The sequence below is a fragment of the Hyla sarda genome, chromosome 1 (genome assembly GCF_029499605.1).
Source record: "Hyla sarda isolate aHylSar1 chromosome 1, aHylSar1.hap1, whole genome shotgun sequence".
NCBI lineage: Eukaryota > Metazoa > Chordata > Amphibia > Anura > Hylidae > Hyla > Hyla sarda.
Genome location: NC_079189.1, coordinates 434,097,790 through 434,115,374, shown reverse-complemented (window position 1 = coordinate 434,115,374; position 17,585 = coordinate 434,097,790). Strand labels below are relative to the sequence as shown.

General features: G+C 44.1%; 1 protein-coding gene across 4 annotated transcripts in view; it reads right to left on the bottom strand.

The window, feature by feature from the left end:
* Positions 1-1,225: 1,225 nt before the first annotated feature.
* BCR (BCR activator of RhoGEF and GTPase) overlaps positions 1,226-17,585 on the bottom strand; it is a 61,836-nt gene continuing 45,476 nt past the window's right edge. For 3 of the 4 annotated variants that reach the window (XM_056530833.1, XM_056530854.1, XM_056530843.1), the window contains exons 16-23: positions 15,932-16,066; positions 15,777-15,836; positions 15,494-15,603; positions 14,596-14,735; positions 11,695-11,829; positions 11,493-11,598; positions 8,373-8,535; positions 1,226-7,085 (exon numbers count right to left, since the gene is read on the bottom strand). In XM_056530833.1, the coding sequence (XP_056386808.1) occupies positions 6,996-7,085; positions 8,373-8,535; positions 11,493-11,598; positions 11,695-11,829; positions 14,596-14,735; positions 15,494-15,603; positions 15,777-15,836; positions 15,932-16,066 (939 nt within the window). In that variant the 3' untranslated portion in view covers positions 1,226-6,995. Of the gene's footprint in view, positions 7,086-8,372; positions 8,536-11,492; positions 11,599-11,694; positions 11,830-14,595; positions 14,736-15,493; positions 15,604-15,776; positions 15,837-15,931; positions 16,067-17,585 lie in introns of those variants that run through there. The other variant, XR_008846442.1, reaches the window with a different exon arrangement.

The window sequence follows — 17,585 nt, the reverse complement described above, 5'->3', positions numbered from 1 at the left end:
TTATAAATAATTTAGTGACCATAGTTTAGTTCCAGCTTTAGTTTTATTGTATAGCTTGTGTACAAACAGAGGCTAAAAATGCATTTGGATATTTAAACAAATACAATATAATTCCCTTTTTTTAAATATTATTTATCAACTTTAGAAAAAAACAAAAAAACAAAAACAAATGTGTCTGGGGTCCTTGTTCTTACCCCCTAAAACTGGGGTGAATCTGCAAAGCTTACCTCAGCAGAAACATTCCAACCTTATTGGCTTTCAGAATCCTCCTAACTGACCTGTGTTTATTATGTAAGGGGACATTAGGCTTCATACTGTAAAATTGTCATGGATAAAAAGTCATTATGGTACCCATAAAGGTTTGTTTAATAATATCACTTGCTCCTTCACCAATGGATCAGAATAACAGAAAATGCTCTGTATATTGAGATATACAGGACTATCAAATAGAGGAAATATAAGGATATCGAGTATACACCAACACTCATTGCTCTTGTACTATTCTACCCTGCGAAAGAATCCATACCTATCAAGAGTATTGCTGGCACATGGCTCTATAGCAGTGTTTCCAAACCAGGGTGCCCCTAGTTGTTGCAAAACTACAACTCCCAGCATGCCTGGACAGCCTTTGGCTGTCCGGGCATGCTGGGAGTTGTAGTTTTGCAACAGCTAGAGGCACCCTGGTTGGGAAACACTACTCTATGGAATGGGTGTTGCTACAAACCATTTCCCTTTAAGGCTATGGTCCCACTCTGGAATTTCCAAGGGGAATCCAGCAGAAAAATTTGGAAATCCTACTGCAGCAAAGTCGCAATTTCCACAGCGGAAACTCCGATTCCTGCCTCACAAAAAGAACGGACATGTCAATTCTTTCTGCGGAATCTGCTTGGAAGTGCATTGCCATCTATAGAAACAATGCCATAGGCTGCGTTCACATCAAGATTTCTCCATCCGACTTGAGTACACGACTTAAAATGGTATGAAATCGTATATAAAGTCGGATCCATTGACCTCCATTAAAAAAATCTGATCCATTACACACATCCGATTTGATCCGCATCAGATTTCACACGATTTTTGTTTAGGTCTGAAATCAGGTTTGACCACGATTTCCGAGCTGAACAAAAATCGTGTGAAATCTGATGAGGATCAAATCGGATGCGTGTAATGGATCAGATTTTTTTAATGGAGGTCAATGGATCCGACTTTACATATGATTTCATACGATTTTAAGTTATAAAAATCGTGTACTCAAGTCGGATGGAGAAATCATGATGTGAACGCAGCCTTAGCGAAGAAAGAAAGTAATTTTTAATGTGAACCTAAAGTAGACTATACTTACACTGGCTTTGGATCTCTCATGTAGCTTCCTAGTGAGAAAATAAGATTGGTTTATTGTATAATGTATAACTGTCAGGATAATCTGGATTGCACCCAACCAGACTTCAAAATCGAGGCTACAAATGCCAAAAATTTTTGGGGGGTTTGCCAATTATTCATCGCAAATTCTTTTTAAAGTGAACCTATTGCTGTTGTTCAATTGGTTTCTTGTTGCTTATAATCCATTTTCTGAAGCTATAAAGAGGCAAGTTACATTGTTACAGACAATTTTAATGAATTAGTTTTATGGTTTAATTGTTGGTCCTAATTGAATTCAACTAAGATTTATATTCATTTCTTCTTAATGGTCCACAGACTGACAGAGCTCCAGCATGTAGAATCCCGCTATCTAAGAGAACATGGTCGGAGAGGCATTAGAAATCTCTAAACCCAAAAAGGAGATTTTTTTTTGTACTCACCGTAAAATCTCTCTCTTTCTCGTAGCCTTCATTGGGGGACACATATACTAATGGGTATATGATCTTGCCACTAGGAGGCGCTGACACTAGGAAAAAAAAAAAAGTCAGCTCCTCCCTGGCAGGATATACCCGCCCACTGGAAGTGAAGTAATCAGTTTTGTCACAAAGCAGTAGGAGAAGCCAACAAAGAAACATGTCTGAAGGACCCTAGAAAAGAATCCCAGATACAATAAAAAATAACCAGAAAAGAATATCCGGACAAAAAAAAAAAAATGAAGAAATGGGTGGGTGCGGTGTCCCCTAATGAGGGCTACGAGAAAGATTTTACAGCGAGTACAAAAAAAAATCTCCTTTTCTCGGGCGCTCGTCATTGGGGGACACCTATACTGATGGGACATAACAAAGCAGTCCCCTAGGGTGGGAAGAACAACCACTAGCAAAAGGGGATCAGTCCCGAGACCGAACCCACTCGTCCGTAAAGCCTGAGGATGAGAACCCAGGCCAGAGATAACCGAGGCCCAGAAACTGAGCTCCCTGAAGATCCCCTAGCCATGGAGATGGAGGAAGGGACCATGCTTCGCAGAGAGAGACTCTAAACCTACGGTCCATATAGAGAGACAAGAAAAGGTCGACTAGGAAGCCAGATGGACTGGAACCACCCAGGAGCAAGTGGGAACACGACGCCAAGGAACACAGAACCAAAGGTCTAGCCCAACTGGTAAAACAAAAATGGAAAAGGGCACAACAAGAGAACCCATCCAAAGTCAATGGATTCAAGAGAATATGGCGAAAAAACGCCAGTATGCCTGAGCAGAAGGTGGAGACCAGAAAACCAGAAAGAGACTAAAACTAGCTCTAGAGAAGCTTGGTGCATAAGATCAATGACCGGCACATCTGCATACCCCGCCGCCGCTAGCACCCGAGAGACTAAAGTAGCTCGACTGGTAGAATCCGGATGACCGGAACGCCCTTCATCTTGGGAGTACAAGGACCACGAAGGAGGCTGAAGGAAGAACAGCCAAAAAGGACTGGAACGCCCTGAAAAGGGCATCCCGGAACAACAGGGCGACAGACATGGGAACTGGAGGTTCCCGAGTCACCAGGAAGACTTACATTGAAGAATAAATGCCCCCCCCCCCCCCAAAAAAAAAAAGCGGAACGGAAGACCCTGAAAAGGAGCATCCCATAACATCGGAGCGGCCAACATGGGAATTGGAGGTTCCGGAGTCTCCAGGAAGACTAGAAGTAAACCCAACGTCCGCAAAATGCTCCGGGTGACAAACCTGTCGAGATGAGAAGTAGTACAGAAAAAACACCCCACAAATGGAATCGCGGAGAAGTCTGGGCTGGAGAGCTACACCTGCTCTAGACCTCAACCATCAATAAGGCCCAAAGAACCAGGAGGGCCGACCTAGAACAACCACGCCACAGCATGCTAGGATAGTGTCCAAGACAAGGAGACTAACCGGCCTTGGACCCCAGAGGTCCGAGCGGACCAGAGCACTCCGTAGGAACATCCCGTCAAGACGGGAATGGAGGGGAAACAAAAAAGGGAACCAAGCTGGAAAGCCCAGTTTCTGGGCACTGGAAGGTTATTCCAAAAGACTGTGGTGTCAGTGCAGCGCAACAGACACTGTCAAGGGGAAGGATGAACACACCTTCCAGGGAGATTGCACCGAGGGAGGAGAGCAAAGGCAGGGCCCAAACAACACACTGTGCTAGACCGGCTGTTGGGCCAAACATGATTGCATAAACTCCACCAACAGAGGAGAGTGCCAAGGATGCATGAGCACCAGTAGACAACCAAGAAACAAAGAGCCAGGCTGCAATAGTGGGCCGTAAGCACACAAGTACAGACAGCAAAAAGCTCATCTGAATGCTCACAGCCAAATAACAAGGGCCCAGCAAGATACCTCACCTATATAATGGTAAGAGAGAAGGCTCCATCTGGGTAGTAGAAAACGCTCAGCAAAATAGTCCCCCTAGATTAGGGGAAAACAAGGGGTGGTCGAGAGGAAACCCATGCACTGACCAGCCAAACTCCCTGATCCTTGTACCCCCTGAGAAAGGGGGATGTCAAAGTGCACCAGGTACTGTAGGATAAAGGAAATGCCACCCTATGGCAACGCAACAAAGTACTGGGTGTGCGTAGCCCCCAGGAACTCTGCGACAACACATCGGGGTATGGAGGAGCTAATGTGCATCTCCAGAGGGATCAGAATCCTGGACACTGGAGCTGGGCAAAGATACAAAGACATGACTGCGAATGCAAGGAAGGAGCACGCACAGATACACAGCAACCAACAGCGTTGAGAGAGGAAAACCCCCCCAGGGTTAAACCCTGGACCAGATGGGCGCCAACAGAGCCAAGCCAGCCATCTAAGGCAAGAGAGCAGGCACCTGAGCCAGCCTCAGAGATTTTTTTTTTTTTTTTTTTGTAATTAAAAACACATGGAAGGGAAGCATGGGGAGCTAGGCACCTTGCCCTGATGCAGTCCGCAAGTTCTCCCAAGTTAGACTGGCAAGGACGCCCGCACCATGCCCATCCTGCAGGGACACAAAGGAAATGCACCAGCGGGAGCCCTAAAAGCGGACATAGAAGTGCAGTGCCGCACAACTCAGAGCCCATAAACAAGAGTGGGCCGGTCCAGAAGAGCTCCCGCTGGGCTGGAGCTCAGGGAGATTACGGAGCTGTGCAGACTACAAAGCGCCGCCGATGCCCGCAATGGTGGAGGGGTGGAGCTAATGCAGCTGGAGGCGAACCTGGAGAGGGGGAGCTGCCTGACCTCCTGGTTTGCGCGCTGTTCAGAGGGAGAAAAAGGACGGAGCTACTTTCGCCAAAACCCCCTGAATCTTAAGAGGAGGCGCTGCCTGGCCTCCGGTTAGCGCGCTGGCTCAGGGGGAGAAGAAGGGCGGAGCCATGTGCCGCCATAACCCCCTGAACTCTGCCGGCTGAACACCCAGCGCACTGCCGACCCCCGTGGGGGGGGGAGTATGGAACGGAGGAACAGCAAGGCTGTTCAGAGGTGAGGCGGAAAGGAACTCCTGCGGAGGCAGCTGCTGCAAGGACCCAATATGCAAAAACACAGCCCCCCTATGAAAGAGAGCCCCACACATAATGCTTATAATAAAGGACAGAGTCCCTTTTGTAAAGAAGAAGGGGGGGGGGGGATGGACATACTCTCCTGCGGACGCCATCACACCCAGGCGTCTTCAACCAGCTTATGGCCACGCTGCATCATACCAGGCTAAGATAGCGGGGTGAGCAGGGGCAGTGGGGGACCCGGACCCAGGGTACAACCTCCAGACACTGGCCGTTGGCGAGAAGGGGTTAAAAGTACACACTCTATGCCTGTGCCCCTTAGTCTCATATGGGGAAACAGATAGCACAATGCTCCTGAATCCCCACCTGAAAAAAGGGAAACAAAAGGGAGATAAAAAAAAAAAAATCAAACTAATCAGCCCTTACTAGAAAATAAAAAACAGGCATGGTCTGGGGAGCTCCCAAACCTGTGTCTTGCCTCCTACTGACACTAGCTAAAACTAAATTACCACACTTCCAGTGGGCGGGTATATTGTGCCAGGGAGGAGCAGACTTTTTTTTTCCTAGTGTCAGCGCCTCCTAGTGGCAAGAGCATGTACCCATCAGTATAGGTATCCCCCAATGAAGAGAGACCGAGAAATATGGATTCTCTAAACACTTGCAGAACGATTATTTTACTCTACTATATTATTCAGGAGGATTCTGGTTCCACATTTGAAAACATCACACAGAAAAGCACCATATATGTGCTCAGTAACTGCCCTGCAACCTCATCCCCCTAAAAGTAAGGCAGCCTACGTCATAGCACATCACACGAATGACATGCCTTTGTACTCACTCTGTACAGATCACACTTAGTATGGATCATCAGGTTAGTGAAATATGTGGAGGAAATGTATCCATATTTCTGGCAGTGAATTCCTGTGGTCCACAGTATGAAGCACCTGAATACAGAGACCAGCTCCGCTTTCAGTTTGTAACATTGTCCAATACATTATCCCGTCAGCCGCTGAGTGGAGGAAATACTTGAGATAAAGTCAGTAACTCACTTTATGGCTTCAGATCCCAGTGTAGACTATTTATCCAATGATGTTGCTTGCTGGTTGACGCTGCACAACATTCATCAAATACGCCAAAAGTCGTGAGATCATTTTCCAACAATCATATCCTCTATATGTAAAGGTAGCTTAGCTGCACAGTGCTGTACAAACTGAGTGTAGGACGTACACTTGTCTATAGCAATAGGCTGGGAGAGAGAGAATCACTTATTTTGATAAATTACATTTTACCCTCAGAAATCTACCGGGTATAATTCAGTCTGACATTTCCTGCATAAAACTGAATCCTGGCATTTTTGGCTACATTTTTTTTCACATAGGAGGCCAGTCAGAAAAAATAACCAGCTAAAACATGCTGCAAATACCACGGACATTAAAAAATGGTCTATAAACTACTACAAATACACCTGAAATAACAGGCAGAGGGAAGTCGTACAATGAGCATCCCGGTGCTCTAAATGTTGACCTCAGATATATCCAGCATTGGAAAGGTTAATTCAGCAGCAGGTCTGTCTTGGTGGCCTGTCCTGACACCTAGTGGCCAAGCCAAGTTCTGAAGCTTATTAGAAAGAGTCCTAGGATATAATAAACATTAGCAATTGCATTTATATATCAGGTTAACACTGTGCATTGACGAGTATGAGATCCAATCTCTAACAAGATCATCTAAATTCTAATCAAACAGAGAACATGAAATTTCGGGGGAGCATGAAACATACAAAGTAACCATCTGAATAAGAAAAATAAAAAAGCACAGGGTTTATTGCAAAGATCTAAAAAAAAATCCTTAGGATCTTTTGATTCCTGAACAGATACGGATGTCTTCTACACAATTCTGTCTCGGCGGGACATAAGCCATGGGTCCACTGCTGAGCTACAGATTATCTATTAGCTAATAAATTAAAAATATAGCACCTCAGTGCTAGTAATCTTCTAGTGCAAGCCTCATATTGAGTGAAAAGAATCACTGTCCCTTGTTCTCCTGTCTTCCTTTCCCAGGAGAGGTTAAAAGGCTGGTATAAATAAAGAAAAAACGCACAGAGGCAGCACATTTCCTTCCGCTGTAGTAATAGGCATAGCCAGTGGAGGATGGCGTTACACTTCAGTTGAAAAGAGTATGCTCTGCCGTTTGCTGTCTGGGGTGGGAATAGTGTCTAGTTGGAGAAAATACAACAGAACCTGCACCTGAAAGATAATAAAAGGAAAAACAGAAGTAAACACAAGTATGTTCCTTATTAAACTACAAAAACATTTAGAAAATCAACAATAAAGTTCTCCAATGCCACGCTATAACAATTATTGGTACCAAAGGTCTAGCAGAAGACAACCAATCACTTCCCGCTTGTTAAAAGGGGTATCCAAAGGGTAGGGGATAAGATTTATGATTGCACGGGTGCCACCGCTGGGGACCCTTCCGATCTTTGTGCAGCCCCTGGCATTCTGTGTCGGGCGCTGCCTCCGAGCAGGGACGTGACATCACACCCCTCCATTCATGTCTATGGGAGGGGGTGTGACGACCATCACGCCCCCTCCCATAGACATGAATGGAGGGGCGTGGTGTGATGTCACTAGGTGGCATGGTCGGAATACCCTTTTAAAGGGGTACTACGTTGGAAAACGTTTCTTTTTAAATCAACTGATGCCAGAAAGTTAAAAGAGATTTGTAAATGACTTCCATTAAAAATTCTTAATCCTTCCAGCACTTACTAGCGGCTGTATACTACAGAGGAAATTCTTTTCTTTTTGCATTTCTCTTCTGTCACAACCACAATGCTTTCTGCTGACACCTCCGTCCATGTCAGGAACTGTCCAGAGCAGGAGAAAATCCCCATAGCAAACATATGCTGCTCTGGACAGTTCCTGACATGGACAGAGGTGTCAGCAGAGAGCACTGTGGTTGTGACAGAAAAGAAATCCAAAAATAAAAGAACTTCCTCTGTAGTATACAGCTGCTAATAAGTACTGGAAGGATTAAGAATTTTTAATAGAAGTTATTTTACAAATCTGTTTAACTTTCTGGCACCAGTTGATAAAAAAAAAAAAAAGTTTTCAACCGGAGTACCCCTTTAAGGACTCCTTCACAAATAACCTACGAGACCTTACTGATCACAGGTCCTTTGTGTGAAATGATATCTACAATGTTTTCAATGCATTTCAAAGTAGATGTCACATGTTCTGTATTGATAAAAGGTCCCACCAAGCCTCTGTCAGACAAAATCAGCTAAAGCAACACGCTATAAATCACAGTGAAAATAGCACTAAAAGTCATCCATATATAAAGACTAGCAACTAGAAGACCAGTTGTTCCTCAAGGTTGAATGATCCATAGAAGGCAATGCACAAAAAGCCTCGGCAAAGAGTATTTTATTTACTTAATCAGCTATATAACACAGTTTAAAGCAACTTAGAATTAGGCATTAAATTATATAAAACCCCAAAATTGTTCAAAAACTGTGAAACACCCCAGATTACCTGTGACATCACTTCCAAACTCCAGCTGTCTGCCATACTTATCGGCTGAGTGGGGTTGGTAGGGATCTTGCTGTCTTTTTCTGAAGGGCGGAGTAAAGTTGGACCAAAGACTGTGGCAAGGTTATGAAGGGACATCTTATTCTGACTCTCCTGCTCAGCCACCCTAATACCAAATATATGACAGAATAAGAAAAAGCACAATACCCCCCCCCTGCAGAACAGACCATTGCTATGATTAAACCAGATTGCTCATAATAAATGCTTGTTAACCCCTTAAAAAAACTTAGTATGTTTAAAATTGCCCTATTTTGACCACCTATAACTTTCTAATTTTTCCATATATGGGGAGCGGTATGAGGGCTAATTTTTTGCGCCGTGATCTGTACTTTTTATTGGTACTACTTTTTCTTATATTTTACTTTTTAATGACATACATTTTTTGGGAATAAAATGTGATAAAAAGCAGCAATTTTGGACTTTGAATTTTTTTTTTTTTACACGTCTACGCCGTTCACCATACCATGTAATTAAAAGGGGTACTCCAGTGCTTAGACATCTTATCCCTTATCCAAAGGATAGGGGATAAGATGCCTGATCGCGGGAGTCCCGCCGCTGGGGACCCCCGTGATCTTGCACGCGGCACCCCGTTTGTAAACAGTCCCCGGAGCGTGTTCGCACCGGGACTGAATACCGGCGACTACAGGGCGGGCGGCGTGCGACGTCACGCCCCCCGCCCCGTGTGATGTCACACTCCGCCCCTCAATGCAAGCCTACGGGAGGGGGCATGATAGCTGTCACGCCCCCTCCCGTAGGCTTGCATTGAGGGGCGGAGCGTGACATCACACGGGGGCGTGCTGTCACACGCCGCCCACCCTGTAGTCGCCCGTAATCAGTCCCAGTGCGAACACGCTCCGGGGACTGATTACAAACGGGGTGCCACGTGCAAGATCACGGGGGTCCCCAGCGGCGGGACTCCCGCGATCAGGCATCTTATCCCCTATTCTTTGGATAGGGGATAAGATGTCTAAGCACCGGAGAACCCCTTTAACATTATGGGGGCAAAATGGGAAAAAGGGACGATTTACATTTTTATTGGGGGATGTGATTTTCACACTTTTTAAACTTTTTTTTAATATATATATATATATATATATATATATTTTTTTTTACATTTTTTATGTTTTATGCAGTGGTTCTCAACTTTTTTTGCCCGAGTACCCCCTGACAGCCCATTACCAAAAAATTGTACCCCCATATTAGAGACATTTTGTAATAATTATAGTATAATTCATATGCTTTACTTTCCTCTCTAACAGGCCCCCTGTTCCTCTCCTCATCTCCCCAGTCCCCCGATTTACAGGTGACGCCTTCTAACTGGAGTTGTTTGCTTTTCTTTTCTTCACTATCTAGCCTAGACCGCCATTAAGATTTCTCCCATACAAGACTTCTCCACAGAACCAGCCAAACAAACATTTTTGGCTCCTTTCTGCAGTACAATACTCACCTATTTACAAACACCCCGAATGTTTATTGTCACACAGTAATAGTACCCACTTTGCGTCTCCATAAAGGTGTTAGGCCCATTCTGTTCCCCCAAATATAGCTTTAGGCCCCCAAACTGCCCCCATATATAGTTGTAGGCCACCATACTGTCCCGCTTTGGTGCTACACTGCTCCTCTGGTCTGGGGACCTATTACTATGGCTCATAGCAGTAGGTCCCCGGTCTGCAGGGGCAGTGGAGAAACAAAGCTGATGGTAGTTAATGCCCACACCAGCCCAGTGCCCGTGCTTTTCCTTTACTGCCCTCCTGTTCCGTTCCCTGGTGCAGTGACGTCAGCCTACCATTTCTTTCAAAGTGGTCCAGACCAGTAACCAGTGGCTGCCATTACTGATATTTTTTTCTTAAAGTACCCCCTGGAGAACTGCTAAGTACCACTGGGGGTACTTGTACCCCAGGTTGAGGACCTCCTGCCACCATGCTGGATGATCGGAAACCTGCAGCAGCGCTGAGGGCGATCGGATCATCCATTTTAAGTGCTGCACTGCCGCAGATGCCGTGATCTGTATTGATCACGGCATCTGAGGGGTTAATGGTGGACATCAGCACGATCACTGATGTCTGCGATTACAGACGGGTCCCTGGCTACTGATAGCAGCCGGACCTGCCGACCCTGAAGCGAGCACCGGACCGGTGCTCGCGGTCATCACAGTGCGTAAATGTACATCATGGTGCGTTAAGTACCACGGCACCATGATGTACATATACGTCCATTGTCGTTAAGGGGTTAAAGGAATCTGTCACCAGCATCACCTGAACTAACCTGCCAATACAGGGTAATAGTATGGGCGATGCTAATTCAGTGTTTACCATTTTCCCCTACGTGGCCCTGTTCCAGAGTTATGCCAGAAAATCCAAAATAGGTAAGTGCAGTGTTTTGGCACACTGAGGCAGTCCCAGCCCCTTGGTACATTCTTCTGCCTGCTCTGCATAGCCCTGCGCATGCGCAGTCTACTACGGACTTTGCTAGCATAATAGCTTACATTTCACTGCAAGTCTTCTTCCCTTCAGCTTACATTTTACTGCGAGTCTCCCCAACCTATACTAGCAAAGTCTGTAGTAAACTGCGCATACACTCACAGTTTACTATGGATTGCTGAGTACACTAGCAAACTACGCTCATGACGCTACACACACTTGCCCTACACTAACTGCTGAGTCCGTAGTAAACTGCACATGTGCTCGCGCTTTATCATGGGTTGAGTTACTAAATTAGTACATTAACCTTTCACATAGCTGGTTAGTTCGCTGAAATGTTGGGGGAGGTCTTGGGAACAGGGCCATGTAGGAATAAATGAGCATCACCAGTACCAGCAGATTAGTGCGGAAGATGCTAACGATATATTCCCTTTGAGAATAAGCAACAGAAGCACAATGATGTCCATGTTCACATATTGATTAGCCAGTTAACCCCTTAAGGACATGGACGTAAATGTGTGTTCTGGTGCCCTGGTACTTAATGCACAGAGCTTAGCTTTGTAAGGGAAGCATATAAAATATAAAAAGGGGGTAAAAATTAAAAATAAAGCATGAAAAGGTAAAAAATTTAAAAAAAATTTACCTTTTAAGATGGTCAAGAAGGAAGAGGAAAGTGAGCAGATTGGGCTCTGGCAGGGACAGCAGCAAATTCAACATACAGCTTTCTTTGGCAACAGGGTCTGATAGGGCTGAAAAAAATTAACGATTTATTGATTGTTAGTAGCTGAAAATCTATAGTCATTAACAATAAAAACTAGTTTTCTTAAAAATAACAGATAACTTACCAATTCCTTCTGCAAAGTTGGGATACAATTCATCGGTAAAAAGAGGTGCTGGCAGTTCCCGGAAATATAGTTTGAGGGTTCCAGCAATGGCATTAACATCCATATCACTCATCATGATAGCCACATCCTTGTTATCTTAAAATAACAATACAACAGTGTCACTGCAGTATCTATAGCAAAATACTATGGTCTTGTGTTCCTTGCTGCATAAGGAGATAACATTTATTACAAACTACATGGCAATTTGCACCAGTGACTATAATAAAGATGCAGTGTTATGCTGGTTTGTCAGACTGGCCTAGTAAAGATCTTGGATAGTGCTACATAACAGTATGGCTTAAAGAGAGTGTATACAGTCATGGCCATAAATGTTGGCACCCCTGAAATTTTTCTAGAAAATGATTTATTTCTCACAGAAAAGGATTGCAGTAACACATGTTTTGCTATACACATGTTTATTCCCTTTGTGTGTATTGGAACTAAAATCAATAAAGGGAGGAAAAAAAGCAAATTGGACATAATGTCACACCAAACTCCAAAAATAGGCTGGACAAAATTATTGGCACCCTTTCAAAATTGTGGAAAAATAAGATTGTTTTGAAGCATGTGATGCTCCTTTAAACTCACCTGGGGCAAGTAACAGGTGTGGGCAATATAAAAATCACACCTGAAAGCAGATAAAAAGGAGAGGAGTTCACTCAGGAGTCTTTGCACTGTGTGCCTGTGTGTGCCAGACTAAGCATGGACAACAGAAAGAGGAGAAGAGAACTGTCTGAGGACTTGAGAACTAAAATTGTGGAAAAATATCAACAATCTCAAGGTTACAAGTCCATCTCCAGAGACCTAGATTTGCCTTTGTCCACAGTGCGCAACATTAACAAGAAGTCTGCAACCCATGGCACTGTAGCTAATCTCCCTGGGCGTGGACGGAAGAGAGAAATTGATGAAAGGTGTCAACGCGGGATAGTCCAGATGGTGGATAAGCAGCCCCAAACAAGTCCCAAAGATATTCAAGCTATCCTGCAGGCTCAGGGAGCATTCGTGTCAGCGTGAGCCATCCGTCGACATTTAACCCCTTAAGGACGCAGGGTTTTTCCGTTTTTTGCATTTTCATTTTTTCCTCATCACCTTCTAAAACTCATAACGCTTTCAATTTTGCACATAAAATTCCATATGATGGCTTATTTTTTGCGCCACCAATTCTAGTGAAAGTCATTTTACCAAAAAATCCACGGCGAAAGGGAAAAAAAATTAATTGTGTGACAAAATTGAAGAAAAAATTTCATTTTGTAATTTTTGGGTGCTTCTGTTTCTACGCAGTGCATTTTTCGGTAAAAATAACACCTTATCTTTATTCTGTAGGTTCATACAGTTAAAATGATACCAGTGTTTGCGCTGTGTTCTGAAGTTTTTATCGTTACCATTTTTGTATTGATCGGACTTTTGGATCGCTTTTTATTAATTTTTTCATGATATAAAAAGTGACCAAAAATACGCTATTTTGGAAATTTTTTGTGCGTCCGCCATTGACCGTGCGGTTTAATTAACAATATATTTTTATAGTTCGGACATTTCCGCACGCGGCGATACCACATGTTTATTTTTATTTAAATTTTTTTTTTTTTTTTTTTTTATGGGAAAAGGGGGGTGATTCAAACTTTTATTAGGGAAGGGGTTAAATGACCTTTGTTAACTTTTTTTTTCACTTTTTTTTTGCAGTGTTATAGCTCCCATAGGGGGCTATAACACTGTACACACTGATCTCTTACCCTGATCCCTGCAAAGCCATAGCTTTGCATGGATCAGCAGGTTAGGGGCTCGATTGCTCAAGCCTATAGCTCAGGCTTGGAGAAATCAAACACCGATCGGACACAACGGAGCAAGGTAAGGGGGTCTCCGCTCGCATCCTAGCTGATCGGGACAACGACCGATCGTTTTAAACACCGGGTCCGGGCGAGGGGCGTAGAGGTACGTCCTTCATCCTGAAGAAGTTAAATGATATGAAACGCTATGGCAGGAGACCCAGGAGGACCTCACTTCTGACACAGAGACATAAAGCAAGACTACATGTTGCCAAAATGAACTTGAGTAAGCCAAAATCTTTCTGGGAAAACGTCTTGTGGACAGATAAGACCAAGATAGAGCTTTTTGGTAAAGCACATCATTCTACTGTTTACTGAAAACTTAATGAGGCCTACAAAGAAAAGAACACAGTATCTACAGTGAAATATGGTGGAGGTTCAATTATGTTTTGGGGTTGTTTTGCTGCCTCTGGCACTGGGTGCCTTGAATGTGTGCAAGGCATCATGAAATCTGAGGATTACCAACGGATTTTGGGTCGCACTGTACAACCCAGTGTCAGAAAGCTGGGTTTGTGTCCAAGGTCTTGGGTCTTTCAGCATGACAATGACCCCCAACATACGTCAAAAAGCACCCAGAAATGGATGGCAACAAAGCGCTGGAGAGTTCTGAAGTGGCCAGCAATGAGTCCAGATCTAAATCCCATTGAACACCTGTGGAGAGATCTTAAAATTGTTGTTGGGAAAAGGCGCCCTTCCAATAAGAGAGACCTGGAGCAGTTTGCAAAGGAAGAGTGTCCAACATCCCGGCTGAGAGGTATAAGAAGCTTATTGATGGTTATAGGAAGCAACTGATTTCAGTTATTTTTTCCAAAGGGTGTGCAACCAAATATTAAGTTAAGGGTGCCAATAATTTTGTCCATCCCATTTTTGGAGTTTGTTGTGACATTATGTCCAATTTGCTTTTTTCCTCCTTTTTTGTGAGAAATACTTCATTTTCTAGAAAAATTTCAGGGGTGCCAACATTTACGGCCATGACTGTAAGCTATACACATAGTCCCGACTACTGGTATATTTAACCATGCTCTATGAAAGTTCTTACTTGAATCATAAGCATTTTTTAGTGCTTGAATATCTGTGGCTACTCCAGAAACTCTGTAGATGCCAACTTCCTCCATGCCACGCCTTTCGATTTCCTCCACACACTGCCGTACTATGTATGGCACCTTGGAACGCTCTCGCCTGTCAAATAGAATGACACTTACTGGAAGTAAAAAGCATTATTCAGGGCCCAGGTAACTCCTTTCTTATTGGCCAAATGCTTAAAGTGTTATTTTTGACACGTCACACACTCATGGTAAAAAAGTTAAGATCGGTCAGTGCAAAGAACTCTGATTATTCGTTCTAGCCAGACTCTGCTTTGGGTGCAGTCCAGCAGTCTGATTTGGACTGTGCGCTGAGCCAGCCTAGAACTTCTGAGTGGGTCTCAGTACTGACTGACAGATCTTTACTACGTGACCAATCTTAACTTTTAACATGTTTGTGTCACATGCCAAAAAGAAAATTTTAATTAATATAATGCCTTTGAGAAAAATGGTCAGCCTGATCACCCACTCTAAACCCAAAACTTGGGGTTATAGTGTGGGTGACCAGAAGTCCACAGAGGGGTCACTTACTAAAGTCATCAGGACGTGATAGCTGTATTGTAATCTGCCGGCACATGCACTCTACTGCCAGAGCGCAGCGCTCACGTGACCGGCATTAAAAGCTGACTGACCAAGGCAGGGGCGGCCAACTGGTCCCGCCTCCTGTGCGGGATTTCTGCAACGCATATATCTGGAAGTAGTGGGCAGAATTTATTAAGTGACCCCTCTTTGGACTTCTGGTCACCCACTCTACAACCCAGTGTTTTGGGTTTAGAGTAGGTGATCAGGCTGACAGTTTTCCTTTAACTATACACCTTTCAGGCATTTTTTGTAGAAGTAACAGACTACACTTACTTTGTTACAACACCGATTTTCACTCCAAAGACCCCTGTTTGTTTTCGAGATGGGAGACGCTTCAGACTAAATTCTCGGCTTGTGAACTTTATTGATAGTTTGACTTCTATCTATAGAGAAATTGATCAGAATTCTAAAAATTGATAGAAGGGCCAAAAATCATAGGGGTAGCAAGAACAAGTTGCAGATAAGATTGTATGGTTTAACAAAGGTAGAGTGTTCAGTGCAGGATGAGAAGGGTAAGGTAAGACCTTTTGCATCATTCTCACTGGCGAGAGCTTACCCCATTCATAGAGACCACTGACCACTGCCAATCCTTTCCAATGACAAGCTGAGGCTCCAACTATAAAAAGCACAAATCAATTAGACGTTGACAGACAGGTAGTATCCTAGGTAGCATTCATATCCTGCTTACATTTGCTAGTTACCATCTCTTACCTGTACCTGGCCTTTGGCCACCATGCGTTCACTGCTTTCCCCGATATCTTCCCTCAAGGGTCGGTTTTTATTGTAGAACTTTTCATAGCACAGGATGCGCAAGGTCTGGGATCCCTCTAGTTCAATTTCAAATTCCTGTCCATAGAGAAACCAGTGGTGTTTGTCAATTAACTGGTTTAAGTGTTACATCAAGGAAAATATACATCAAAATCAGTTGTAAGCCATTCTGAAATAAAAGGGTCTGTCTGCCGTGGAACAAAACCCCCATCCATGCCTAATTCGGGAAGATGAAAGTATTGGAGAGGTGCTTTCAAATTAGCATCCTCCCTAAGTGGCCCGTCCAAAAGCAGCTTTTGCTGTAGAATTGATGGTTACTTTGAGCAACATTTGATGCTTCAGTTACCTCGCAAGTGGCATACGCAGTAGACTGTGTGTGTGTGTGTGTGTGTGTGTGTGTGTGTGCGCATGAATATAATGATCTAAAAAATCTTTAGGATATTTGCATATACAAATATGTACTTAACAAATATAAATACTAATTGCACAGATACAACTACCCAATATAAGAGAGGGGACCTAGATACCCCTATGTGCTCCTAGGGTATATGGTCCAATGTGTAGTCTGCATAAACAGCAGTGAACTACAACACCTATACTGAAAAAGGCTGTAAACAGACACAAGTATTGTGCAAAAGAGTAACAAACTTTTCTGTTTAAAAACAAAGCACACATATACAAAACAGGTATAAAATCAGAGGTGTGGTAACTGTGAATTAGGGCATCTCCAAGGCTATGAATGTTACTCCATGGTGCTAATACCATATGTATGGGCATGTAAATTACAGCACAATTACTAGTACAAAAATAGGGTAGGTATCCGCAAGTTACACCAAGCACAACATACAACTAGCAAGTGCACACAGTAACAGCAAAGGCTATACAAAGCCCAGCAGTTCACTGTTTATGCAGACTCCACATGGTCCAGTATTATATACCCTAGGAGCACATAGGGGTATCTAGGTCCCCTCTCTTATATTGGGTAGTTGTATCTGTGGACTCCCGAAAGAAGGACTTCCGTCCAAAACGGTCGTAGGGGTGGACTCAGCCCATTTGGGCTTTAAAGGGGTATTCCGGCCCTGAGACATCTTATCCCCTATCCAAAGGATAGGGGATATGATTTCTCACCACAGGGGTCAGGCCGCTGGGGACCCCCGCAAGCTTGTGTTCGCCACCCACCTGTTTGAGCTGCAAGCCGCGGTGCCAGCTCACAAACAGTCGGGTGGCGACCACGGGGCCGGAGTATGGTGACGTCACGACTCCGCCCCGTGTGACGTTTACCTCCCCCGCTATACAAGTCTAGTCTATGGGAGGGGGCGTGACGGCCGCCACGCCCCCTCCCATAGACTTGCATAGCGGGGGCGGGTGGTGAGAAAAAATACTGCATGCACCGTCTTTTCTCCCGTAAAAAAAAAACAAAGAAAAGAAAAATGGAAATGAGCGCGGACAGGTGCAAACGGATGTGAAAGGATTGTAAAAAAAAATCCCATTGACATCAATGGGATTATTTTACAACCGTTTGTAATCCGTTTACAAGCAGCAACAAGGGAACCTAAATGGGGGGGGCGGAACAGATGGCTGTGTGAACGCACCCTTA